The sequence below is a fragment of the Macrobrachium rosenbergii genome, chromosome 51 (genome assembly GCF_040412425.1).
Source record: "Macrobrachium rosenbergii isolate ZJJX-2024 chromosome 51, ASM4041242v1, whole genome shotgun sequence".
NCBI lineage: Eukaryota > Metazoa > Arthropoda > Malacostraca > Decapoda > Palaemonidae > Macrobrachium > Macrobrachium rosenbergii.
The window spans coordinates 66467914-66495293 of NC_089791.1; the positions used below are offsets into that span (position 1 = coordinate 66467914).

General features: G+C 44.2%; 1 protein-coding gene and 1 non-coding gene across 7 annotated transcripts in view; both read left to right on the plus strand.

Annotated features, from left to right (window-relative positions):
* LOC136833472 (LETM1 domain-containing protein 1) overlaps positions 1-27380 on the plus strand; it is a 414955-nt gene that overhangs the window by 172984 nt on the left and 214591 nt on the right. For all 6 annotated transcript variants that reach the window (XM_067095677.1, XM_067095676.1, XM_067095671.1 and 3 more), the window contains exon 4: positions 19208-19378. In XM_067095677.1, the coding sequence (XP_066951778.1) occupies positions 19208-19378 (171 nt within the window). The remainder of the gene's footprint in view (positions 1-19207; positions 19379-27380) is intronic.
* On the plus strand, positions 12058-12176 carry LOC136833577 (5S ribosomal RNA). The gene has a single exon (XR_010851524.1). It is a non-coding gene; the product is annotated as a 5S ribosomal RNA (ribosomal RNA).

Below are 27380 nucleotides of genomic sequence, written 5' to 3' on the forward strand. Positions count from 1 at the left end.
TGTGTGCTGTGATTGGCGACCGTGGACCTTTACCCATCTCCAGCAACCGAAGATCAGGGTGAGTGTTGTTTTGTTTGTGGGTTAGAATTCCGCCACAGTACTATGCCCAGGGTAAGGGCACTTTTTGATGCTTTGCTAGCCATGAGACATATTCTTTGCTGCAAAGCTCCCATCTAAGTAGAGGCACTCTACAGCTTTACCGCCATGCTACTACAGGTAAAGATGAGCACCAACCAGGGCCATTAATTACCTGGAGTAGCTCTCTTACCAAGTAAGGAAACGACAAGCATTGTCTTCAGTGCTTGCAACTTTTCTATTTCAAAGTCGTTACCATAACTTAATGTTTTGAAGTAGAATATGTCCATGCATCCCACCTCCTGTCAATGTGGGATTCAGCTATGCAATTACTTTAATTCATTTTGCAAATGTTACTAATAAATGAAAAAGGGATTTTGACAAAGGAAAAATCTATTTCTGAGGAAGGTCCGTGTCACCCGGTGAAATTCCATTACAGCACGAATTTCTAGGTATAACAATGCTAGATATACCAGAGAAAAAGAGCTTTCAGGAAAGCTTTACTACCCCCAGTCGTTCAGAAGCGTCTTCTAGAAGATGGCTGGCTTATAAGGAAGGGTGAGTGAAATACCACTACCACGGAAACATAGTCGAAAGATCTCCATATCAAAACCCTGAACAGAGCGGTGAGCCGTTACAGCTCCCACACTCAACACATTTTTTTTTTTTTTTAAATCACACCAGCGCCACCTACTTCATTCCATGCTAGCACTAACCCCAGACTTGGCATGTGCAAGAAGGGGGGGAGTACTAGGTGAGTCAGGGAGGGTCACGGGTGACACGGGACCTTCCTCAGAAATAGATTTTTCCTTTGTCAAAATCCCTTTTCTGAGTCCAGTCGTGTCAGCCGGTGAAATAGTGATAGAGAATCATGCCAAGGCTGCAAACTACGAGGAAAAAAGGGGGTAATCTGAAGAAAAAGGCAAAAGATTACGAAAATAATTTTAATCAAGGAATCTCTTTTACATGTAAAAAAATACTAAATCTAAGGCACATCAAAAACTTAATACTAGAAAACAATGGGGAAGTCCCCAGCATGATGGGGAAAAGGCCCAAAAATCTTAAAATTACTTAAAGCAAATTGAAACATGAAATGTGCATACAGATAAATGCAAATACAACCTTAAAACTATACACGTAAACTTAGGCTAAACACGTAAGAGACAAGATCAATGAAAAATAACATATACAGAACATATACATATATCTGGGGTACATGGAGCAAAATAAAAACTGCCCAGTACCCCACAAGAAAAAAACAATCATAACATGTCAGATTACATTTTCCATCAACAGAGACAAGATACATCAATATGAGGAGCCAGGCAGTGAGGCATAATCAACCAGGAGGACAAGCAGAGAAGTAAATGAGGCAGGCGGGGGGGGAAAGGAAAGGATAAGGATATGATTAGTTAAGGTGGGGAGATGACACTTCCCACAGCTATGGTAGAAAATTTCAGGGCTTGAGAACGATTTTTAAATAGTGGCGTTTAAACACTAGAGGTGATTTCCAACCCGTATATTTTGATAGTTCTGAGAAGTCCATATTATGAAAGTAATTAATGGAAGTAGCAACTGCTCGAATATCATGAACCTTAGGAACTGAATCTGGGTTGGCTTGTTTAATAAAATACAGAATTTGTTGTCTTATAGCATTCAGTGAAAGAGTACCACCTTTCTCCTGATAAAAAGAGGACCCGACTTACTCTGTGGAGTTCTTAAAAGGTAAGATTTAAGTGTATAAACTGGACATAAAGACTGGTCTTGAGGAAGGGCACCACCTTCCAAGGAGACCACCTGTCTTGTGGGTCTTCGTTCTTGGCTAAAAATCTAGGGTCAGGGGAAAGGAGGACCTCTCCAGATGGGAGGAAGTTCACAAAATTATCACCTCTAGTGAGAGCCGACAGCTCTGAGATTCTAGCACCTGAAGCCAAGCTAATCAGAAATAAAGTCTTCCTTAACAGATCCTGATAAGAGCAATGAAAGTTATCCAACTCTGATGCTAACTTAAGGACGTCATTGAGAAACCACGTAACAGAATGTGGGCGTGATACTGGTCTCAGACGAGCGCATGCTCTGGGGATAGATGAAAAATAGGAATCTGTAAGGTCGATTTTAAAGCCGTAAAGAAATACTTTCTTCAGGGCTGACTTGACTGTGGTAATAGTGGCGGAGCAAGGCCTTTTTCAAACAGTGATCTAAAGAAAAAGAAACTCCTAAATTAGTCGTCATGATTTTGGCTTCAGATGCTTTCAGGAAGGAGGCTAATTTTTTGACTGCTGAGTCATACTGTCTAAGAGTAGAATCTCTTTTATCTGATTCTAAAAACAGAGTGTTGACAGGGTCAATGTTTGCTCCTTTTTGGGCTGCGAATTTTATAAAGTCCATAAAACTAGGGCATTCTGAATTCTTGAGGAAGCTGACACAGTCTTGGTTTGTACTGTCTGGGTCAGTATGGGCTTGGGAATCCGAAGACTCCGCAATCCCAGTTCCTGAAGAAGAGGGAACCAATTGCTCTTCGGCCAATAGGGGGCTACTAGGGCTGGTTGACCTTTGAATGTCCTGAGTTTGTGTAATACTTTCAGCAGTAAATTTATTGGAGGGAACAGATAAATTTTCTCCCAATTGTTCCAATCTACTGTCATTGCGTCTGTGGCGTACGCCTGAGGGTCCAGGTTCGGGGCCACGTAACAGGGGAGCTTGAAGTTGCTCTCCGTCGCGAACAGATCCACTTGGAGGCCCGGAACCTGGCGGCAAATCCATTTGAAAGATTCCCGTCCAGGGACCACTCCGTCTCCAACGGGTAGCCCTGGACAGGGAATCCGCCACCACGTTCCGGACTCCCGCACAGGTGGGTGGCTGACAGGTGCCAGCCGTGCTTGTTCGCCAGGGAGAAGATAGCAACCATTACTTGGTTTACTCGACCTGATTTGGAGCCGCCCCTGTTGATGCAATGAACTACCACTGCGCTGTCCAACACCAGCCTGATATGAATCCGGTGGGGGGCGGATTTTCTTCAGAGTTAGAAAGACCGCCATAGCTTCCAGGGTGTTTATATGGAACTGCTGAAACATTGTGGACCACGTTCCTTGTACTTTCTGTTTTGGTGAATATCCCCCAGCCGCTTAGGGAAGCGTCTGTGTGGACAACTAGTGCCGGAGGGGGAAATTGAAGCGGAACTGTTTTGGACAGGCCTCTTGACTGTGGTCCAAGGCCGCAGTCTTGTCTTTAAGATTCGAGGAATAGAGAGACCTTGTCTCTGAGCTTGACATTGGCTCAACTCCGCCACACCTCTGTTTATGTCTTTTAGTTTGGCTTTTAAGAGCAGGTCTGTCACTGAGGCAAATTGAAGAGACCCAAGGACTCTTTCTTGGGATCGGCGGGATGCCGATTGATTTTTGAGAAATTTCCTGGTGAGAGATGCTATCTCTTTCCTCTTGGGAGGCGGGAGAGATAACGTGTGAGAGGACAGATCCCACTGGAGACCCAGCCACTGAAACCGGGACTCCGAGTCAGGCGGGACTTCTGTCTGTTCAGTTGAAAACCCAACGACTCCAGGAAATTGATGACTATGGGCGTAGCCTTCTGACACTCCGGAACTGTTGGTGCCCAAATTATCCAATCGTCCAGGTACGCTGCTAGGGATATCCTCGGGACTGGAGTTGTTGCACTACCGTGTCCGCCAGCTTTGGTGAATATCCTGGGCGCAATGTTTCAGACCGAAGGGCATGACCCTGAAGGAGTAGGCTTGATTCCCGAGTCTGAAACCGAGGAACTGAGAGAAGTTCAGCGCGCAACTGGGACGTGATAATAAGCGTCTGAAAGATCGATAGAGGTGGTGACGGCTCCACGCGGAAGTAGAGTCCGTACCTGAGCTACCGTAAGCATGCGAAACTTGTCGCATTTTATGTAGAGATTTAGATGCGACAGATCCAGGATCACTCTTTGCTGATCAGAGTCTTTTTGGGAACAGTGAATAACCTGCCTTGAAACTTTAGGTGCCTTACTTTCTTTATTGCTTGTTTGTTGAGCAATTCTGTCACATAATCCTGTAGGATTGATGTGGGTGGCTGGTAAAATCTGTTTAGAGGAGGAGGGTTCTTGATCCAGCTCCATCCCAGTCCCTTGGACACAATGCTGTGTGCCCAAGGGCTGAAGGTCCATTGGTCCCTGAACCAATACAGGCGACCACCTGCCTGAGTTCTCTCAGTGGGAGGAGCGGGTTTATTCCCTCTACCACGTCCAGGCCTTCCTCTTGGGGTGGTGTTGAGCTTTCCTCTGTGAGGGCCTGCCTCTTCTTCCCCTTGCGACCCTATTAAGGCCGTGAAAAATCCACGGCCCTCATATGTGGGGTTGTATGCTGGTGAAGTAACATACAGCAAGGCGCAGCTGGTTGGACCAGCACATACTGTTGGTGGTGAGCCTTGGAGGTGGAAGGCTGTGCCACTGCCGAGACCGGGACGGCTTGAACCACCGCCTGATGGTGGGGCCTCTTATGCCTCCTGAAACATTTGCCTCCTCTCGTCTGGGGGCCGGCAGATTCTGGGGTCTTGCGCTTGTAGGCAGAAATGCCCCAGCGAGAGCGCAGACTCTGGTTGGCCCTTGTAGCCTTCGGCCATAACATTTGTGACCTCCTCTTCTGGGAAGAGGTTAGGTCCCCAGATCGAGCTTTTAACGAAAGCTTGTTAGGCTCGTGGCGGATAGTAGCATCGGCGAAAATGAACTTCCTGCATTCCAGTCTGGCCATGATGAACTCATGAACAGGTCAGACTGAAAGCCGCCAGCAGGGACTTAGCCAAGACCTGGAAAGAATGGCTCGTCCGCGCAGGAGACGGCAGTAGCTTCAGTAAGGCAGCGGAGTTCAAGGACCGGGCTAACTTAGTCCGGGCATCAAACTCCGCCTTCAACAAAGATTCCGGCAGCTTGGGAGCTGCTCACTAAACTGCGAGGAAGCACAGAAGGGGTCCAGCTTCCTGACAGTGAAAGTGGACGGGCGTCCACCCAGAACTCATCACTTCCTGGGAATACCAGGGAAGTGGGGTCTGTTTCCCTCAGCTGCGGTAAGGGATTACCTTCAAAGCACGCTCGGGCCGTAGCCAGAGCGACTTTGTTCAAGCAAGGGGTGGGCAGGTTGTCTCCCAGGGTGAACATTGTGAAGTTGCCCTTGAAAGGAGTCAATTTCGTATTTTCTGCCTGCCACTCGGTCAGTGCGCGCAGGAGAGCCGACTGAGCTTGGTCCCTAGGGACGATGACAGTCTCCCTAGGAACCTTATCTGACCGAATCCATGCTTCCTCCGTAAGTCTCACGAAGCCTGGGTAAGGGGGCAAGAGATCGGGGGAAGAACTCCAATTCCTCCAGCGTCTCGTGCCAAGACCTTCAAATGGTGAGTTTGCCATCATGTTGGATGGCCCGGAGTGCTAAACGCCAAGGGTTACCGACATCAAGGCGCGGAGGTCCGCTGTGTCGGGGATAACATACTGGGGTTCGGCTGGGGGTGGGCAAGCCATTCCCGCCAGTATATTATCATGACTGGCTAACTTCTCGGAGATTTTACTGAATCTCGAATCTAAATCCTCCGTGAACTTCCTGAAAAGTTGGTTCAGCAGCAAGGCTTGCGCGTCAAAGCAGGCTGGCGAGGAGGGCTTGGTTTTGCAGCCCTCTTACTCGCGCCTTTGCCGGAGGAACCAGACTTGCTCCCGGAGGCTACAGGTCCTGAGACCTTAGCCTTCGACCAGGGGAAGGGCGTGCCTTTCTTGGAAGACGAGGACTTATAGCCCTTCGCCTTCCATGAAGTCTTCAACTTCAACTTGGGGATAGCAGTTGGAGCTCTATCACCCAAGGAGGAAGACTTCACAAAACCTGAAGGAAGAAACAGATGAAACTGGGGAGTCAAAAAGGGGCCCGCCCCAACAACCTCACCTACCTCGCCACTTACCACCTGGTCCTGCTCGGTGTTCGCCGGTTCCAGGTCTAAGTCCAAGGCGGCAACATCCTCCGAGACCTCAGCGTAGAGGATATCCACTTGGGGTGGCTGGGTCGCATCCCGGATTTGCTGGATGATAGGGGTGGCAAGATCTTCTGGCACTGCTGCCGCCACCCGTGTGCGGGGTAGAGCAGGTCCCTCAACTTAGCGTCGAGGACGTAGGGCTTCCCGACGGAACATTCCTGCCAAACCCAGCCACCCAGGCCCGGAGGGATTCCAAGGCAGACTTCTTGGAAGTTTCGTCCGCCTGTAAGAAAACCAACAATTAGCCAAGAACGAAAAAAAAACAGTCCGGGAACCCCGTAAACAATATACAATATGAGGAGCATAAAGGAAGAAGACTGTCACTTACCGACTCATCCTGGATGGTTGCACAGAGAGCGAAGCAAACCTCACAACCATCAGGGTGCCAAACTACCAGGTCGTCCAGTCGGACCGCACAACCAGCATGGGTCCGGCACACTACGTGACCGTAGGGTTGTTGAGGAAGCGGTACACCCGGCTCCTCACAGCGAACAGTCTGTAAGTAGAAAAGTACATGAACCCACCACCCTAAGCAATCTAAAGCCCGGCAAGGCCGGAAACTCAACTACAACCGAATACTCCGGCGGAGAAGAACTCCTTATCATAAACTGGGCCAATAAGCTCTAAATTACACAGAGTGGAAGGTAAAAGCTTCCAGACCCGGAATACTCGTGGGAATGAAAGAATGAGAAACCAGGAACTCACCACAAGGGCTGCCAGTAAAAATCCTGGCGGAACCCCCGGGTGTAGGACCGGACTCACGTATATATATAATATAAAGGAGGAGAGTACTCCGTTAGATAAACAGACTTATCTAAATATCATTCAAAAATAATAACAATAAACAAGTGATGGTAAATACTCCGGAGACCGGAGGATCCGCTCCTATATATAATGTAAATCCTTTCTCACTTACTTTCCCGCGGAGAAACAAGACAAGGTGGGCAAGATGCTCGTATGTTCATAACATAAGCCGGAGCAATTATATTTTACCTATCTCACGTAACCCGACGGGGGAGACGAGAGGTGTGGGATAGTGTTCGTAAACACGTTCGAGCTAACGAACCACCAACACCAACACAGCGATGCTAGGGGACTATGGGAGGGAGCGAATCCCTCTACCAAATGGAGGAGTCCCTGAACTCGGAGAAAACGCCATCTAGCGTCACCTGCGCGAGTGAGAGCAAGGCTGGAGGGGAGGTGAGGGGGAGGGGGTGGAGAGGGGAGAGGGTAGGCTACCAGGAAGGGAACAGGAGACAGGGAAAAACATATCACCCGCTCAACTGCACCCATACCTCCAAGAATAATGAAACTTGGGAGGGTAGCCTACTACTGGAAGCTACCCAGCCCGATGCCCGACTCCTTCCTAGGCACAGCCTAATAGGGACCTAACCTAGTATAGGCTAGGAAAAAGGGAGGAGTGCGGAGGGAGGAGGAAGCAACAGGGAGAGAAATTTTGTGCCGAGAACCAACCGGGATCGAGAAGGGGGCAAGGAGGCGACTAGCCTAGAGGAAACACATCCAAAGAACTCTATTCCCCCCAAATGAAGGAAGAGAACTAGGGGCAAAACTCTGCCCTGGGAGGAAACAGCAACCAAAACTCCCTCAACCTGATGATCTCCACACCCAGGGCAAGGGGATGGAAGCAAAACAAGCCTACTCCACTAAATAACCATCACACATGAAAAATTGGAACAAAAATGTGCTCAATAGGGTGCGTAGCCTACCTCGGGGAAGCGGTTAGATCTGAGGCTGCCGCCACCACAAGGAGGTAAACAACAAAATAAATAAAATAAAAAGAGAGCACCATCTCCAAGAATAAAATAATTAGCCTACTTGAGACCAAAAATAATAAGGAACCCAACCTGGGGGCGGTACCTGGACGGGGCATCACCCTAACAAAGGCCGACAGGCCAATGAAAACAAATCAAAAAAAAAAAGGGGGAGCCACGCAGGGAACCACCAGGAAGGGAACCAAGTGGTAAAAATCTATCTATAACGACAATGAGACAACTCCAACAGAAAAGAACTGAAGGAGTAAGCCTCGTCGACATGGCTGGCGGAGGACACCGTGGCGTCATAAAAAGATCTCAATATTTATGAAAATACGAGACCATAACAGCCAAAAAATAGAACAAAACCCCACAAGAAGATGGTACTTAACTTGGAGATGGTAAAGCTGCTCGATGACATGGCGTTGATGAAAATAATCCAAAAAAAGGAAGACGAGCACACAAAAGAAATAGATGCAATCACGTGCTAGAAAATGGAAATGGTAGGTGGCGCTGGTGTCGCCGTCCTGGCGGGTGTTGAGTGTAGGGGCTGTAACGGCTCACCGCTCTGTTCCGGGGGTTTTGATAAGGAGAGATCTTTCGAGTATGTTTCCGTGGTAGTGGTATTTCACTCACCCTTCCTTATACCGACGTCTTCCTAGAAGACGCTCGACTGGGGTAGTAACCCCAGCTTTCCTGAAAGCTCTTTTTCTCTGGTATATCTAGCATTATTATACCTAGAAATTCGTGCTGTAATGGAATTTCACCGGCTGACACGGGACTGAACTCAGAAATGTTATTTTCATGATAAAATAAAGTTTCATATATACTTACCAAGTAATTATGGATTGGAGCCCTCCCTCCTCCCCTCTCATGGACATAAGGGCACAAACAGGATGAGGTTTTCTGCTAAGTCATTTCCAGTACTCCCGTTGGTGGGCGGGGCTTGTTACCTACACTAAACTATCGCAGTGCTACCGCAATTTTTGTTCATGAGACTTACCTGTCAGATATATATATAGCTGTATTCTCCAGTCCGACAGAATTTCAAAATTTGTTGTCACACGCAGTGGCCGGGCAGGTGGTTAGTACCCATTCCCGCTGCTGGATCTGTGTATCAAGAACCATTCGCTGGTTTTTTTCTATTCAGATTTTGATTCTGTCGCCGGACTTGTCAACACCTGTTGATCAGTTCCCACCTCTAGCCATTTGGATTCTGAAATTTGGGTGAATGTAAGGTGAGGCTATCGAAGACTTTGATAGTTCCTCACTCTTTATGTATGATATGTAAGGGTGTTCAATGCTCTATGATAATCGGTATAATGAATGTGAGGGATTATCTGAGGGTGAGTGGAAGAAATATGAAGCCTATATGCTTAAATTGGGCGTGATAGGTTGAGGAGATCTTCCTCCTAGAGTGCATCCTTAGATGGACAGTCAGGGTTTTCTCCTACTAGTAACCCTGTAGTAAATTTTAATACTAACCCTGTAGTTTGTTGCTGCAGAAGGTAATTCCCTGGCTCTCGTGTTGGAGTCAATGCGTGCTCTTGAAACTAAAGTGAATGCAATTCAAACGCAAAGTGTTAGTGCTAGTGCCCCTAGTGTTGTGGAGGGGCGTCAGATCGCCCTATAATGCCTCTAGGCCTGGACCTCTGTCGAACTCCCAGGACCAGGGAGGGGGCATGTCGAAAGCCGCATGAGGGTTACGGGGCTTCCCACCGATCTGGCGTCCCTTCGGCAGGTCCTGATGACGCTACCCAGGCTGCCAGGGATCGTGCACAGGCACGCATCCTGAAGGATTGCTTCTCGTCCTCCGACACGTCCTCCCGCCTCGGGGTTGGAGCTCGGTTGGACTCTCGCCCTCTTAAGAGAAGCTTAGAGGAGAGGACGCTTCACGTCCTCTTCCTCTAGACGTTTGTACTCTCCCCGAAAGTTGCGTGGATATTCCTCTGCAGAAGAGAATAAAAAGTTTTTCGGATGATGACGCTACTCGACCCCCTGTCGCGCTAAGGCAAGGGCTAGAGCTTCTTCCCCTGTGGAAGGAAGTATCGTCTCTCGCCCTTTCCTTCTCTCAGGTTCAGCCCTTCTCCCGAGAGAGTTGCTTCTCCAACGCGTCAGATTTTGTTGGGTTTGCAACAACAGCTGGATGCTCTCATGAACCTTTCAAGATTCGAATCTGCCTGTTAAGAGGTACAGACTTTCACCTTCGTCTCCTGCTTCGGGTCTTCCTCATCTGCTAGATGTTTTGGGGCTTCTCGTCTGTCGTCTAGAGAGAGTGTTTAGTGGCTTCTATTCGTCTTCCCGAGTTGAGGTGTTGGCCTTTTCTCTTGACACGCGCCAGGAGTGCGCGTCTTGCTCTTCGTGCGCTTCTCACGCTTCACGCGCGCCTCACCTTTGACTTCGCACGCGCCTAGCCATGACGCCATGGCGCGCCACGCTGTGAAACTCTTCTAGTGTCTTGCCACGGAGCCTCTTGCGCGCCACGCCATGACGCTCCGCGCCGCCGCGCCATATAGCTTCAAGTCTTGTGTTGACGCCGCTCCAGTTGTTCATCATGACGCACAACTACCCACTTCAACATCTGATGTCCTTCTTAATTTAGCCAGTACTTCTTCAAATCGCGGGAGTTACATATATTGATTGGGCGATACAGAGAACTTCTTTCACCACTCACTCAGGAGACACGCCAGCTGGGGAAGAACATTTTATGTTTACTATCAGCCTTTGGATGAAGCGAAACATCTTTCGTTCTTCTTCTTCCTCTGATTATCAGACTCTGGAACTATTTTCACCAAGGATCAAGACCCTGAGCTTTCGGAAGAACATCTCTCCACCGTCAGTTGTCTTTGTCTGAAGCAAGAGAAGGACTCTTTCTCTTCTTCAAGATGAGGAAGTCTGATTATCAGACTCAAGCTTTTTCAGGATTGGATCTGTTTCCTGAGACTTTTCAAGGAAAGACTTCTTTCTCTCTCCACTCCTTCACATTTGTCTTTGTCAAAGCAGGCATTTTATGAGAAAAATTGGAAATTAAATTTTCTGGGATATTTTATACTTGGCATCATACATATCCTGAAGATCTTCTCAGAAAGTTTTATTTTAAGGTTCTTGGAGTTGAGTTATAAACAAAACAAGGCCTATCATCTTCAAGACTTTTGATATCTTTAATGATATTGACTGTATATCGGTGGTAATTTTTTTAGCTATGAAATAATATATCTAATCCGGTTTCCATTGTCTGGGGAGCTGTCCAGTGAATGCTGCAGGGCATGGACAAGGTCAGTCAAAAGATGGCTCTGAAGAACTTGACTAAGTCAGTTTTCGTCGGTTCTTTTAGAAAAGAGAGCATTGTTTTGCTATTTCTCGGTGAAGTCTGTTTTCATTTAGCGCAGAAGTTAGATTACTTTGCAGGTCTATTTTTTGGCTTTTCATTATGTCATCTCTTCCCCAGACTTTGGTTAAGCAAGCAAATTGCTGCCAGCCTTCAAAAAATATCGGCAACCCAAAACTTCTTTAGGTCATTCAAACTCATCTCCTTCATATCGTCCCTCTTCTTTTCTCAGTTGGCAAAAAGTAAAGCAGCTAAATGTTTTGTGAAGGGGCTTCCATGGGAAGCAACACGAGACCCGCACCACGAGGGAGAGTTTTTCCTGAAAGGAATGTCACTTCAAGAGAGGCAGCAAGTGACTCCTTTCATCTCCAGACACCATTTGCAACCAGGCTTCATTTTGCACAAGCCTGGAAAGAGAGAGGGGCAGACGTTTGGTCCCTCCTACTGTTAGAGAGAGGTTACTTGATTCCCTTCCTGTCTCCTCCTCCTTTGTTTTTGTTTCCCAACTGCCTTCCTGTCAAACAGAAAATTCTGTTTGACCTGCTTGAACAGATGTTGAGCGGAGAGCAGTGGAACAGGTCTTGGACTCGGTGTTCCCGGGATTTTACTACAGATTGTTTCTAGTCCCAAAACTTTCAGTAGGCTGGAGACCCGTCTTGGACGTCAACAGGCCGAACAACTTGGTCCGGAAGGAAAAGTTCAAGATGGAGACCTCGCAGTCAATACTAGGAGCCCTTCATCCCGGGGATTGGATGGTATCTTTGGATCTCCAAGATACTTATCTTCACGCCCAATTCATCCACGTTCGATGAAGTATCTCAGGTTGTCTTGGGGACTACACGTACCAGTTCAGGGCTCTCTGCTTTGGACTCTGCACAACGGCCATACCACGTTGAAAGCACCGCTTCTCGTCCGATCAGCGAAGTTAAGCAACGTTGGGTCTGGTCAGTACTTGGATGGGTGACCGCCTGGGAACACCAGATGCTGTTGGCGTCACATTTTGCTCGAGGGTGTTTACACTTCTCATGAAAAACGTTGCGATGCAGTTGCACCTGTCGCACGTCAGGATCTCACTCTACTTGGACGACTGGTTGATTCAAGCATCGTCGGCGAAGGTATCTGGAGGACCTTCAGTTGACTCTGCAACTCGTGAAGTCCCTGGGACTTCTGGTCTGTGGAGAAGTCGCAGCTGATCCCCTCACTGTCCATTGTGTCTGGGAATTCAGATGTATTCAGCAGCTTTTATAGCGTCTCCGTCGCAAGAACGGCAACTTCTATGTACTGAAAAAGTCTCGGCCTTCTTGGAAAAGGAAACATGCTCGGTGAAGGAAGGAATGAGTCTGCTGGGGACCATTTCCTCGCTGGAGAAGTTTGTTTTCTGGGGAGACTGCATCTCAGGCCTCTTCAGTTCTTTTTGTTGGAGAACTGGCAAAGCAAGGAAGACTTGAAAGAGGAATTGAGAATTCTTCCTTCTATAAAGATGATCTGTAGTGGTGGCTCGATCCAACGAAATTGCAGAAAGGGATCTCCCTCAAGCTTCTGAACCCCAACCTAGTGTTGTTTTCTGACGGGTCGTCAACAGGTTGGGGGCAACACTAGAGGGAGAGGAAGTGTTAGGAACCTGGAGAGAGGAACAGGTGTCCTGGCACATCAACATCAAAGATTTGGCGGCTATCTTTTAGCTCTCCAATTCTTCGAGGTCCAAGTTTGCAATCGTGTAGTTCAAGTTCTCGGACAACAACGGCATTGGATTACTTCAAGGGCAATACACTCTTGTTCCCTGTTCAGCCTTGCAAGAGAGATTATTCTTTGAGCCTATGCTCGCAACATTTCGATTCTCACAAGTTTTGTTGCAGGAGTCGAAAATGTTCGAGCAGACCTGCTCTGTTGGCGCCATCAACTCCTGCCGAAGGAATGGACCCTTCATCAGGAGGTTTGCCAAGATTTTTGGAAATTTTGGGGTCGCCATCTTGTGGATATTTTTCACGACCTCAAGAACAGCGAGGCTCCCTCTATACTGCTCACCTGTACTCGACCCTGGGGCAGTTGCGATAGATGCTCTTCTCCTGGGATTGACGGGAATAGATGTTTACGCCTTTTCCCCCGTTCAAAATTCTGGGAGAAGTCATACGCAAGTTCGCGGCCTCACAAGGGACGAGGATGACTCTCATCCCCACGTTTTGGCCTTTGAACCACTGGTTCTCGGAGTTTCTCTTCTGGTTGGTAGACGTTCCGAGGACCCTTCCTATGAGAGCAGACCTGCTCATACAAACCCACTTCACGAGATATCATCAAAACCTCCCCACTCTGAACCTTACTGCATTCAGACTATCGAAAATTGGTCAGGCGAGGGTTTTTCTGGCCAGGTGGCACGGGCCATCGCTAGAGCCAGAAGTTCTTCATCTAACAGGATATATCTAGCTAAGTGAGCAACCTTCAAGGGTTGGTGTAGAAAGAAGGGCTTTTCCTCTTCCTCTATCACTGTGAGCCAGGTTGTGGATTTTCTCCTTTACTTAAGAGAAAAACTCGATATAGCAGTTCCGACTATCAAGTGTTATCGGAGCATGCTTTCGACTGTTTTCAGACACAGAGGATTAGATTTGTCTGACAATAAGGACCTCCACGATCTTACGAGCTCTTTCAAGACGTCCAAGGTTCCTCAGCTAGTTCCTCCTGCTTGGAACTTGGACGTAGTGCTCAAGTTTTTGATGTTTAGTCCTTTTGAGCCTCTCCACTCTGCATCTCTTAAGGATGTTACTCGAAAAACGGCATTCCTCACGGCTCTGGCGACGGCGAAGAGAGTGAGCGAAGTTCAAGGCTGTCATGTGGGCTTCAAGGAACACAATGCTGTCTATTCTTTAAGCCCTAAGTTCTTGGCTAAGAATGAAAGGCCTTCTAACCCTTGGCCTAGACACTTTGAAATTAAAGGTTTAGCAGACCTTATTGGACAGGAACCTGAGGGAGTTCTATGTCCAGTTAGAGCTCTCAAGTACTACCTTAAAAGAACACAGGACACTCGTGGTCCCTCGGATAATTTATGGTGTTCTGTGAGGCAACCAGTTAAACCTATGTCGAAGAATGCACTGGCATTCTTCATTAGGGATGTCACAGGACGTCCACACTCTAGTTGTGACGACTCCAACTTCAAGTTGTTGAGAGTTAACGCTCACGAGGTGAGGGCAGTTGCTACCTCATGGCGTTCCAGAAAAATATGGTACTCAGTGACATTCTTAGTGCCACATTTTGGCGAAGCAATTCGGTGTTTGCCTCACACTCTTGGCGAGATGTTTAGGTAGCATACGAAAATTGCTTTTCGCTGGGACCATACATTGCTGCTTCAGCAACCTTGGGGACAGGGGGTAACTCTGATCCTATCCCTTTTTAATTGTGTTTTTATGGTTGTTGGGTCGACTACTGGAGGCAGTCTTCCCAATCCTTTGCAAACTAACGCTTTAGGTGTTGGTTAGGTGGTTAGTAATGCTCTTTTGTCCTCTTTGTATGGTCTATGATCTAGTCACATTGTGGTCACGCCCCCGTTGACAGATCATCTAGAAGTCGCCAGCTATATAGGTCACTACCTCGCTGGGGTCTCTAGTAAAGCAGAAGCAGACTAGAGTGACAGTAACCACTCAGTCAGCTACGCTATCAGATAAGGAACCAAAATAATTTTACCAATAAATTGGTTTTTTCCCTAATTCTTGGCTGTCTCTACCCCCCTCCAAAGGTGGTATTCAGCTATATATATATCTGACAGGTAAGTCTCATGAACAAAATGATATTTTAATGATAAAATAAAGTTTGTTCATACTTACCTGGCAGATATATATATTCATATTGCCCTCCCTCCTCCCCTCAGGAGTCAGTGGCGTTAGAAAATCTGAATAGAAAATGGGAATGGTTCCTGATACCCGCCTCCCAGCGGCGGGAATGGGTACTAACCACCTGCCCGGCCACTCATGCAGCCGCGAATTTTGAAATTCTGTCGGACTTCGGAGAATACAGCTATATATATATCTGCCAGGTAAGTATGAACAAACTTTATTTTATCATTAAAATATCATTTTTCAGTAAAGGCTGCCGTGTGAGTTAGAACTATAGCTATGGAATTATGGTAAGTATATATGAAATTTAATTTTATCATGAAAATAATATATTTACCAATGACCATTTTCCAATGCAGGCAGTCCCTGAACAGGCATCGGTTAACAGCATTTCAGTGTTTGGCATTTGGCTAGTGATGTTGTTAACCAGATTTTCGGTGCCAGTAAGCGGTTTATCGGCATTGATCAGTGGTTTATCGGTGCCAATAACTGTTTATCGGCACTGATAACTGGTTAATGGTGCCATTAAGTGGTTTATTAGTGCTATTATCACCGATTTTCGGTTATTAGCAATTTTCAGTTAGCGGCTCTCGACCAGAGACTGCCTGTAGTAATGAATGTACGGTATCTTCAAATCCTCCATCTTCAAGGTTACCTAAATGGAATGTTTATAAAGCTGACTGGGCAACACAGCTTAGTAGATGACTTGGTCGATGACTTTCCCTTTGTAGATGATGCTCTTGACTTTTTCAGTATGGCTATATTTTTAGCTGGTCTTCAATTAATACTCAGAACTTCAGGCATATTTATCTGCTGATCAATTTCCTGGTTGACTCGTAAATGCCAGGAAATTCATAGAACTATGAGGTAGCTGGCACCAGATGTCTCAGATGAAAATGTGAGTATTACTGTATTGAATTTCAAAAAGCAAGAGCACATTTCCATGTAGAAATTAAAAAGGCATACTTCTGACTTTACTTTGGAAGACAGTTAGAAAAAATAACAGGCAAATTTACTATGTCAACTTCTAGTTATCAGGATTATTGTTTGTGAAGCAGCAGATCCCTGGTTGATCGCAAACAAGTTTGCTAATCATTTTGCTAATGTTGCAAAGAAAAATTATGATAGACCCCATCCAGCTCAGAGAAGGCTAATGGAACAGGTAGAAGTTGATTTTAATATATCTAGGTATGAACAATAATGTGCCTGTTACTATGAGGGAATTTGAATCAGCCTTAAGTAAGTGTAGTGAATCAACTTCTGGACTGGATGATATAACATACTGAGTGATTAAGCATACCCCTGAAAACACCAAATTATCTTAATAAGCCATACTAATAGAATTTTACATAATTTAGCTACTGTTCATCTTCAAAGGAGTTGGACTCTCATGGTCCCACCAGGGCTCCATGAGACAGACCAACCGATCTCAAGGAATACTCTTATATTTGGTTTGGCCAGATTAGTGCCACGGAGATAAAATGTAAAGGACTGTGGATAGGAGGGCTCTATCTCCTGTCCACTGCGACTGCCTGGGATTTCTTTTATCCTACTCACACAGATGTGACAACAACACAGATGTCGGCTATCTTCCTCTTTACTACATTCTGGTCTGTCTTAAAGTTCACACATGGCCCAGTGTTTGCTCTGAAAAATGCACTTAACATAGCTTTGAAGCTAAATACATAGTTTTAAGACTCAGTGAAAAGTTTTAGTTCCCTAAAAATTTTAATGGGCAGACTTATGTTTGTTAAAATTGGGAGCCAGGCGAGAAGTTAGGATTAGAGGCTAGACTGTTCTGTAATTGCCATGCTGTATTTTTCTCCTGTCAGACAAAGCATTAATGCAGTAATAGACAATTTTGTTATTGAAACTAATTGGTCAATTACTTTTTTAACACTGCTGTATAATTTGAGGTTATTGAAAGGGTAATTTTTAACATTGATGTATGATTTTAGGTTACTTAAAGAGTAAGCCAGGTAAGTTTGCTGCAAGGTGAGAAGTTAGGATTAGACACTAGGCTATTCTGTAATTGCCGTGCTTCATTTTTCTCGTGTCTGACAAAACATTAACCATTACTGGACGGGCATGATCATATGAGGAACTATAATAGGTTTTGAAGGAACGCCGGGCTACTTTTTATGAGTGTTGATATTGCACACCATAGGTTTGGATGAATTTAGCAGAAAAATGTTCGTATTACTGTACTTCAATGGGCCATAAATGACTTACGGCAACTATAGTAGCTCACTACAGGAGGTTTCATGGGGGTATGTACTCCCTCTCTGTAGCTTCTGGATGTCTTTTTATTTATTTGCTCATAAATATACCCAGGGATTGCTGTTCGTTTTAGTTCGTATCTTTTATGATAGTATGTCAGCAGTAATTGCAAATTAGCAAAGAAAAGTACAAAGAAATATTAGAAAAAACATGTACAGTATACCTCACAAAAAGTTATTACATCTCCCCATCTCAGTAAATCTCATAAATATTTTATGATAAATATACTCGGAATTTGTTACTGACTTTAGTTCTTATCTCTTATGATATCGTGTGAGCTGTAATTATAATTTTACAAAATAAAATAAGTTATTAGAAAAAAAATGTATAACTTTGTAAAATTGGCATGTTTTCATGCATGTCTTGCACAGGGTTGTAAATATTCACTTTCAACTTTCCGTGGAAGATCCCGAAAATTTTTTAGGATTTTTTCTTCTTACACCATGTGCATTTGCATATCTTCCTCTTTCTGTTGAAGTGTTTTTTTCTTAAATTGGCCAACCTTAAAGTTTGCCCAGTCTGGGGTGTGCTTAACCCTTAAGGGAGGGGCAATATATGTATTAAACACACCCCCAGACTAGGCAAACTTTAAGGTTGGCCAATTTAAGAAAAAATACATCAGTGGAAAGAGGAAGATATGCAAATGCACATGGTGTAAGAAATAAACCCTGAAAAATTTTCCCTACCTTTCACAGGAAGTTGAAAGTGACTATTTACAACCCTGTGCGGGGCCTCTTTTACAAGAGTGCTGGGTACACAAGTTTATACACTCCCATCTGAACATGAAGGAACCACTGATCCACAGTCAACCTTGATGACAAGTCTTATGAGGGGAACACTGTTGACCCCAACATGAATAATACGGTAAGTATGAGCCCTTGACCAAGGACATCATTAATGAATTACATGTCTTACCGCCTCTGCCTAGATAGATGTGCTGAGGCATGATTAAGATACAAACTTATCCCCAGAACACTAGCACAGTTAAGGGAAAGGAGACAGGGATAAAAGTACAAGTTATCTTAATATTAATAAAGAGCTACAATAGCCATAATGATTGACTACTAAGACAGAGAACGTAATGCAGCTACTACTGATTACTGATGAGCATGGCAAAGTATTTACTAAGCTTACTAAGAGCGGCAAAATATTTACTAACCAAACCTTAGTAAAGGCTGAGGAGATGGCAAAAATTATTCTACAGAGCTCCCAAGAACAACTTGTGGCAATTAAATAAAGTTCATACAACAAATTTAAAGGAATGCCATGAAACCTGAAACACTGAAAAGTGAGAATGGACAATAACTGGTGAGAACCCATTATGGAAAATGGCATTCAGTTAGCAATATATATCATAACATGCCAAAATGAAGCATAATGAATAAACAAAGGTGTGTTAAAAAATTAATGGATGGTACATCACATAATGGGAAACAACAGGAATAATTCTGGGAAGCGTAGCCAGTGGTATATGAGTTGAGTAAATGCAGTGAAACTTCTCTTTAGATCTTTCAAGTTTTTGTGACTGAGAACCATTCACATTGAGTAAGGATGTTTAATGATTTTAACTGGTTTTTAAGAACAATTAATTTTTTTTTAAATTAATTTTTTCATACAACCCCATTATTTATAATGTGAGTTTCACCCTCCCAACCCCAGTTTCCTCGCAACTGACAACAAATATTATGATTTATGTATATTGTTGCCTTTGGACCTCTGGATTTATAGTACACACTACTGCTGGCATATAGTATTGCCTTATTTTCATTTTTGGGAGCTAAAGTGTCTGGGACATTCTGTAACCTTGCTAATGTATAGAAAGTGTTGCTATGGAAAAATAATTTTTTCATTTTTATATTTGGTGTACTCCATTTCATGGTATGTTTCCTTTGTCAGAAATGTTATATTTTATTTCCTTTTCAGAGATTTCATCAAGGTGCTTATTATCATTAGTATGCCAGGATCAACACTACGGTCACTTAGCCGACGAGAAATTGAATTGTATTACAATATGCCAGGTGATATGTTGAGGGTTTTTCCAATACTAGTCATATCTTCTCTTCCTTTTGGACAGAATATTGCATTTCCTATTGGGTAAGTCAGTTCTTAGTATATCTTTTCTGGAGATGCAGACATTTTTAATTTAAATTACATTTTCTTTTGTCAGCATTTTTCATGACTATTTTATATTGCCCTAGCAGTTAATGGAGTTAGGTGTCATGTGAACATGATGGCTAAATTAGCATAAATAAATGAAAGTGAAAAAAATTTAATACTACGTACATATTAAGACTACTATGTACATAAATCATATGGCTACTCACCAGTGATGAATGTTGGTTAAAGATGATGATGATGAATTAGCTGTGCAGTTCGATGAATAAAGATGAAGACATGACTACACAGCAAAGTAGAGGAGTTACATCCCTCTGAGGGTGCCTCTTCACCTTCAGAAAGCACTTTGGGAGGCACTTCTTCAGGTGATTTGGGGGCACTACTTCAGACGATTGGGGAGGCACTTCTTCAGGCGATTTGAGAGGCAGTACTTCAGGCAATTTGGGAGGCTTTGGAGGGTCCTTCGTCCGTGTGATGAACATTGTGATAGGCCGCTGCTGTCGCTGCTTCTTCATGGTGGTGAGGGCTTGATTATAGGGCTCCAATGCCAAATCAAGGATGTTTGAAAATTTTAAGGAGAGTTCCATAGAGGGATCCCATATTGAAACAAACTCTTGTTTATCCTTGATCATTCTCCTAATTTGGGACAGACTTTCCGAAGTCAGACCCTCCTCCTCCTCCTCCTCCTGCTCCTCCCTGGACCTGGCTTATCCTCTTCCTGGCTGGCAGACTTCGTCAGGTCTTTCAAATCCTGGTCCATCAGGGGATCAGAGTGAGCATCAGTGAAGGTGCTGACTTCGTCCTTGATGATGTCCTCGAAGTCCTCTCCACCTAGAATCCTCGCCAACTGGACCGCCATATTAATGGCCGAATGTTGAATTTTTTTGGAGAGAAGCCCCTGTAATCATGGACAGACTGGCCACAACTTGTTCCAGCACACATTCAGGGTCTGTAAGGACTTTGGTAATCCAGGCCTTAGGGTTATGCATCCAGAACACAGGCAGCAACGCCTTGTTCTTATTCTTTTGGGCCCTAGGGTTTGCAACCTTGTAAGTGAGGCCTGGTTTGAGCACGAAGCCAGCCGCATTCCCACAGATTAGGAGGTTAACCCTATCCTTTTGGGCCTTGAATCTGGAGGCTTTAGCTTTGTTCATCATAGGTATGTCTGGGAAGGCATCTTCTTCCAGAACAGGCCAGTCTTGTCCATATTGAACACCTGTTCTGGATGGTAGCTCTTCTCCTGGATGATTTTCTTGAAGGTGTCTGGATATTTCGTGGCGGCTTCAGTGTCAACAGAAGCTGATTCCCCATGCAGAGAAACAGACTTTAGGTGGAACTGCTTTTGAAATCAATGGAACCACCCCTTGCTGGCCTGGAAACCTTGAGCAGCCAATGATGGTCCAGCATGGGGCTCTTTCTCTTCTTCTTCTGCTTCTATAGGCGCTGGTTTAACAAAGCCTAAGAATTCTAATTCCCCTCCTTCATCGCCTTCCTTTGCCTCTACGTTGCCACCTTCCTCTGCCTGTACTATGTCATCACCTTCCGTAGTAGTTGATAACTGCTGATAGAGTTGTTGAGCTTTCTCACGAATGATGTTGGAGTCGAGGGGCACATTCTTCTTCTGGCAGTCCTTTATCCAGAACACCAGCGCAGATTCCATCTTCACGATTGTTTTATCCCGCACTGTCAAAACTGTTTTTGCACTACCGAAGAAGCCCATGCTGCAAGACTTTTGTATCTCCACCTCTTTCTTCATGTACCTCACTGTGCTCTAATTAACATTAAAATGGCGATCAACTGCATCAAAACTTTCGCCCTCCTTTAACACATCGAGAACTTTCACCTTCTCAAGTTTCATAATCATCTTTTAGCCTCTTTTCCAGAACCCTTAGAAGGAGCAGGGCATTTTTTAGGAGACATTTTAAGGCCGATTACCACTGATACACAAAGATTAAGAATCTACACACAAAGATCCGCAATTTCACCTGATCAGAAGATGCTACATATACTACGCATGAACTGGGAAAGATGCCGTAGATGCGGTCTCCCAGAATTCCATGTTTGTGAGATGGTCTTGAGTGTTCAGCCAGCCAGTCAACGCCAAGTGAACAGCCAATGAGCACCAAGAAAAATGAATGGCGCTTCTGGATTGACTGCTTTACAGATGACAGCCAATAGTGTGTCGAGTATCTTAGGTTCTGTGTAGACAGCATCCCAGCATCTTGAGTTCTTTGTATATGTGGAGAGGTGGCATGGGTGAAGCACCTTTTAAGAAAAAATATGTTATTGAAATTTCAAAAATTACAGTACAGTACTGTAATATATGAAAACTAGTACTGGTAGTGCTCAAGTTACGATAATTCGACTTAAGATAATTCGCTTTTACAATGGGGTTAGCAATTAATATCGATACGACAATATTTTGAAAATACGTATTTTTAAAATTCACGGGTGACTGGCGCAGGCAACAGCGTACATTCAGGCAGCGTACGGTGTACGATACGTTGGTCCGAGAGGCTGGAATAGGTACATTAGTTCAATGAGCCAACCTCACTTGCTCTCTTTGTGTCAGAAGTTAAAATAGGTCAGTGTTCGTTTGCAATTTTTGTGCGTTCGTAAATACAGGTAGTGCACGAGTGATGATAATTCGTCTTACGATAATTCGAGTTTACGATGGAGTTAGCAATTAATACCGGTACGACAATATTTAGAAAATATTTTTAAATTTTGAGCGGGCACAGGCAACAGCGTACAGTTGCCATACAATCAGGCAGCAAGAGTGTCCAACTTACAATAGACCAACTTCTTTTTCTCCATCTCACTATTCCATCTTCTAGTTAAAAAAGTAAGATGGATGATAAAAGTATTGTTAGTAACCTTATACTCTTGCAAAAATGCATACAGCCATAAACAACCGAACGAGAAACTTGTTTTGCTAATAACCGAATCGGATAACTGTTTTGCCTGTATTTCAACCATTGTACGGTTAAACAATTACCGTAGTTATGTTAAAAATGACGTTAAGTACTGATATATTTTTACATTATACCCTTATCCGCTTTGGAGAAAAGATCGGCAAGGAAATATACTGCTACAGTAAATTTAAGCTGCAAGTTGTAGTTGAAGCTGAGAAAAGAATGTCCAAGCTGGTAATGACTATAAATTACAGACAGTCCCGGTTTACGACGGTCTCGGCTTACGACGTTCCAAGTTTACGACGCTTTTCAAGTATATTCATAAAAAAATTATTTCCTGGGTTACAACGCATGTTCCAGGTTTACGATGCTGACAATGCCCATCTGACGGAAGAAATATGGCTCCAGAATGGAAGAATGGTCAATTTTGGAGGGTTTTCTGTTGAAAAACTCAATGTAAATGCAGGATAAATTGTTTTCAAGGCACCCAAAGGAATAAAAGTAAGGTTTTTTACGATTTTCGACGGTATTTCAGATGACGCCAGTCCGGACGACGATCGGAAGAAATATGCATCCAAAACACAGAATGGTCAATATTTGGAGGGTTTTTATTATGAGAAACTCAATATAAATGCAGGATTCATTGTTTTCAAGACACCCAAAGGATTAAAAGTAAGGTTTTCTTACGATTTTCAGACGGTATTTTGGATTGACGCCAGTCCGACGACGATCGGAAGAAATATACATCCAAAACAGCAGAATGGTCAATATCTGGAGGGCTTTTATTATGAGAAACTCAATATAAATGCAGGATTCGTTGTTTTCAAGACGCCCAAAGGATTAAAAGTAAGGTTTTCATATGATTTTCGACGGTATTTCGGACGACGCCAGTCCGACAATGATCGGAAGAAATATGCATCCAAAACAGCAGAAAGGTCAATATCTGGAGGGTTTTTATTGTGAAAAACTCAATATAAATGCAGGATTCATTGTTTTCATGACACCCTAAGGAATAAAATTAAAGTTTTCTTATAATTCTCGATGGTAATATTTGGGATGACTCTGTCCAACGCATACGACGGAAGAAAATTTACATTCGCGGATTTTTTCATAGAGCAATATTCACTAAATTACTGATTTTTATTTTATTTTCATGACTAAATACATTTTCTGGATTGGGGTCCCGTGTCACCCGGTGAAATAGTCCATTCAGCACTTATTTCTAGGTAATTCCGTTGCTAGATACCAGAGAAAGCTAAATGAAATGCTGGAGTTACTACCCAGGGGGGGGACACTGTCATTGGGTCTGCTATTAGGCAGGAAGTATTTTCTTAATACAAGCCTATTCAGGTGCTATTCTAAGCTCATGATCTTAGACGGTGACCACTTACATTATTTTCATTACATGAACTTAGAGGACCTTACTAATGTTCAGGGTAGAATTCTCCTAGTTTTCAACGTTTCTATTTAAGTCTTTTATAGCATAAGAATGATGTTTATTTCTCTGTTACTATTTCACCGGGTGACACGGGACCCCGATCCAGAAAAAGGATTTTGACAAAGGAAAAATCTATTTCTGGGAAGGGGCCCGTGTCACCCGGTGACCCACCCCTGTTTTTCATTCTCTCCCTCCCTTGATAAACTTCATTCTAGTGAGGTGGGTGCTAACATGGAATGCGGCTAGTGTTGCCTTGTATACAGTCCGCGAGTAGTGCATGGGCTTGTATCGGCACCTCTCTCGTTGGGACTTTTGACATTGGGAATCTCTATAGGATAAGGTTCCGTGTTTTTGTAGTTCACCCTTTTCCATACACGACTCCATCTAGTGGAGCTCGCTCTGGGGGTAGTAACTCCAGCATTTCATTTAGCTTTCTCTGGTATCTAGCAACGGAATTACCTAGAAATAAGTGCTGAATGGACTATTTCACCGGGTGACACGGGCCCCTCCCCAGAAATAGATTTTTCCTTTGTCAAAATCCTTTTTTTATGATGAAAAAATTATTTACTAATTTTAAAATATTAAGTAACCACAGCAAAGTATCGATAAAAGTTAAATTAAAATCCTGTGAAATCATAAAACTGCTTACTGATGTAATCACTTCATTCAACCTCTCTCTCTCTCTCTCTCTCTCTCTCTCTCTCTCTCTCTCTCTCTCTCTCTCTCTCTCTCTCTCTCTCTCTCTCTCTCTCTGTTCTCGAATAATTCACGAATAATTTCACTTCTGAGATTTAAGTAAGGCCAACCGCCCATATCTCTCTCTCTGTATTGCATATATCCTTCAAAAGAATATCGATTACTGTATGTAAACAGAAAAATATATTAAAATCCCATCATCGCTTGTGTGACAATTTTTTTTATTGCTTTGACGTAGGCTTATGACGATACTGGCTCGGGGGATTAGAAATAGCCAATAACAGAGCTCGTAGCAACGCCTTCTCCCCATGACGATACGCTATTGGCTGGTAGGACTGACAGTAGCCAATAACAACTTGTAACAACCTCCTCATCCCCTTCCCGCCCTCCTTGATGGCATGCTATTGGCAGGAAGGGCGGGATTTTTTTAACCAATCACAAATATTTTTTTTGTACCTCACGGGCTTTGTTATACACTATAAAGAGGGTCGTAGTTTTTTTTTTCTCTCACCGACGATTAGAAAGAGAGAGAGAATGACTGCATAAGATTTTTCTAAAAAATTTGTGCTCTGGAGATGACGACTAACTACGTTTGTATGATATATAAATGACTTACCTAATAAGAGCTAATTTTCAAATATTAGTAAGATTAAATAATAATAATACAGTATACTGAAATTACAACATTTATGCATTTTCAAAGCAGACTAAGGGCAGAAGATTAGTTTCTCTCTCTCTCTCTCTCTCTCTCTCTCTCTCTCTCTCTCTCTCTCTCTCTCTCTCTCTCTCTCTCTCTCTCTCTCTCTCTCTAAAAGGTAGAATGAGAAATGGATAGATATAAATCGATACTAAGTTCAGCCCTTCACTTTCACAGGAAAAGATACTGCTAATTTGAGTCTCTTTACCTATGCACACTGCGTGTGTGTATGTGTGTGTTCATGGTGCTTTAAAAGTGCTTGGTAAAAGTAGTGTTAGCCTACATCTTTGGAAGACAAAGAAAAAAACAATTTTTGTTGTCAGTCGCAGTAAAGAGAAATGGATTAACATTCCTCGAGAGATTAAAGAGATAAACCCTCTCTCTCTCTCTCTCTCTCTCTCTCTCTCTCTCTCTCTCTCTCTCTCTCTCTCTCTCTCTCTCTCGTGCCAGCACAAGAATGGCTGAATGTAAGTCAGTAGTGGTAATTCATTCTCTCTCTCTCTCTCATCTCTCTCTCTCTCTCTCTCTCTCTCTCTCTCTCTCTCTCTCTCTGTCTGGAAAAAGGGTACTAGTGTTTGATGACTTTGAAAAGATATTAATATAATTTCAAAGATTAATACAGTAGTAACAGGATAATAATTTAAGCTATATTTGATGTAGGATGATACAAGTAAAAATGGGAGAGCAATGTAGTTCTGAGAGCAATGTAGTTCTGTAAATTTCCAAGTCTTTTTCTGGTAGATAAGTGGTGACACACACACACACACACACACACACACACACACACACACACACACACACACACACACACACACACACACACACACACACACACACACACACACACACACACACACACACACACACACACACACACACACACACACACACACACACACACACAAAACAGTAGAATGGTAAAATTTTGGAGGGTTTTTCATGAAAGACTCAATAAAAAAGCAGGTTATGTCATTTTCAAGATACCCAAAGTATACTCAAAGGATTAAAAGTAAGGTTTTCTTACGATTTTCGACGATTTTTCCGGTTTACGACGATTTTCGGCTTACAACGCATCGTCAGAACGGAACCCCCGTCGTAAACCGGGGACTACCTGTATCTTGCATTGGCAACATGGATGAAACTCGACCACAAATAAAATTGGAAAGTATTTTAACCCTTAAACGCCTGTTTGACGTTTTAAACGTCGTCCAAAATTGTCTGTCGAATGCCGAGTGGACGTTGCAAACGTCGACTGAAAATGCTTTTTTTAAATATTCGCGGAAAAATAATTATAGGCCTAGTTTGCGGAAGATTTCAAATCCCGCGCCTCGGCGGATGCTGGGAGTTCACGGATCCAGCTGTTGTTTTGTTTCTGAGCGTCACCCAGACGCGCATGCGCGAATTCCCCCCTTCTCGCATCAGAGAGCATCAGAGCAGCACCTTGCGGGAGCGATATTTTGACGCAGACGTGTTTTGTTGAACTTTTGCGAGTGTTAGCGTATTCGTGCTGCAACAGAACGTTTGCAGAGATGTCACAAAGGCGTCAGGACCGTGAAAGGCGCATACTGCCTGTCGGAAGTGAGCGTGTGAGGCGAGTTTTAGACTGGGATGCTGGAGAAGGACCCAACAACCAAAGTGACCCAGCTTCTCAGCGGCGTGTTGTTCGCCCACGTGTGACCTATGGCGACCAAGGACCACATCCGTTCCTTTACGACCCCTAGGAAGCATCGGGGTGTCCTGAGGGGCATCCGAAAACATTTGGGAGGCCTCCAACAGAAGGACTTAGACGAGTACTTGTCGGAGCTCGATCGAGAGCAGGTGGGAAGTCCTGATTTCGGTGGTAGCTGGTCATCTAGCGATGAGGACATCACGCCTGATGTCAGTGATGACGAGTATTTGCCCCCAATGTCCGTACGGGATCCACAGGAGGAAAGCGAACTAGAATTTAGTGGTTTTAGTGCTTATGAGGGAGAAAGTGAGATGGAGGAGGAGGAGGATGCCCCGATTGTGGCTGGTGGGGACGATACCAAAAGTGATGGCGAAAGTGAAGGAGACGGCCCAGCTGGGAGTGTGGGAGTGCGAAGACGTGCCGTGCGCTTATTTTGCGCAAACCCATAGAAGGTCACAACGTCGCGGCAGCTTGGGTGAAGGCCGTTCGTCCGAAAGTGATGAGGGGTGGTTGGAGGACCCCACCCCACCTAACATGCACCCATTCACGGCAGTACCTGGACTGAC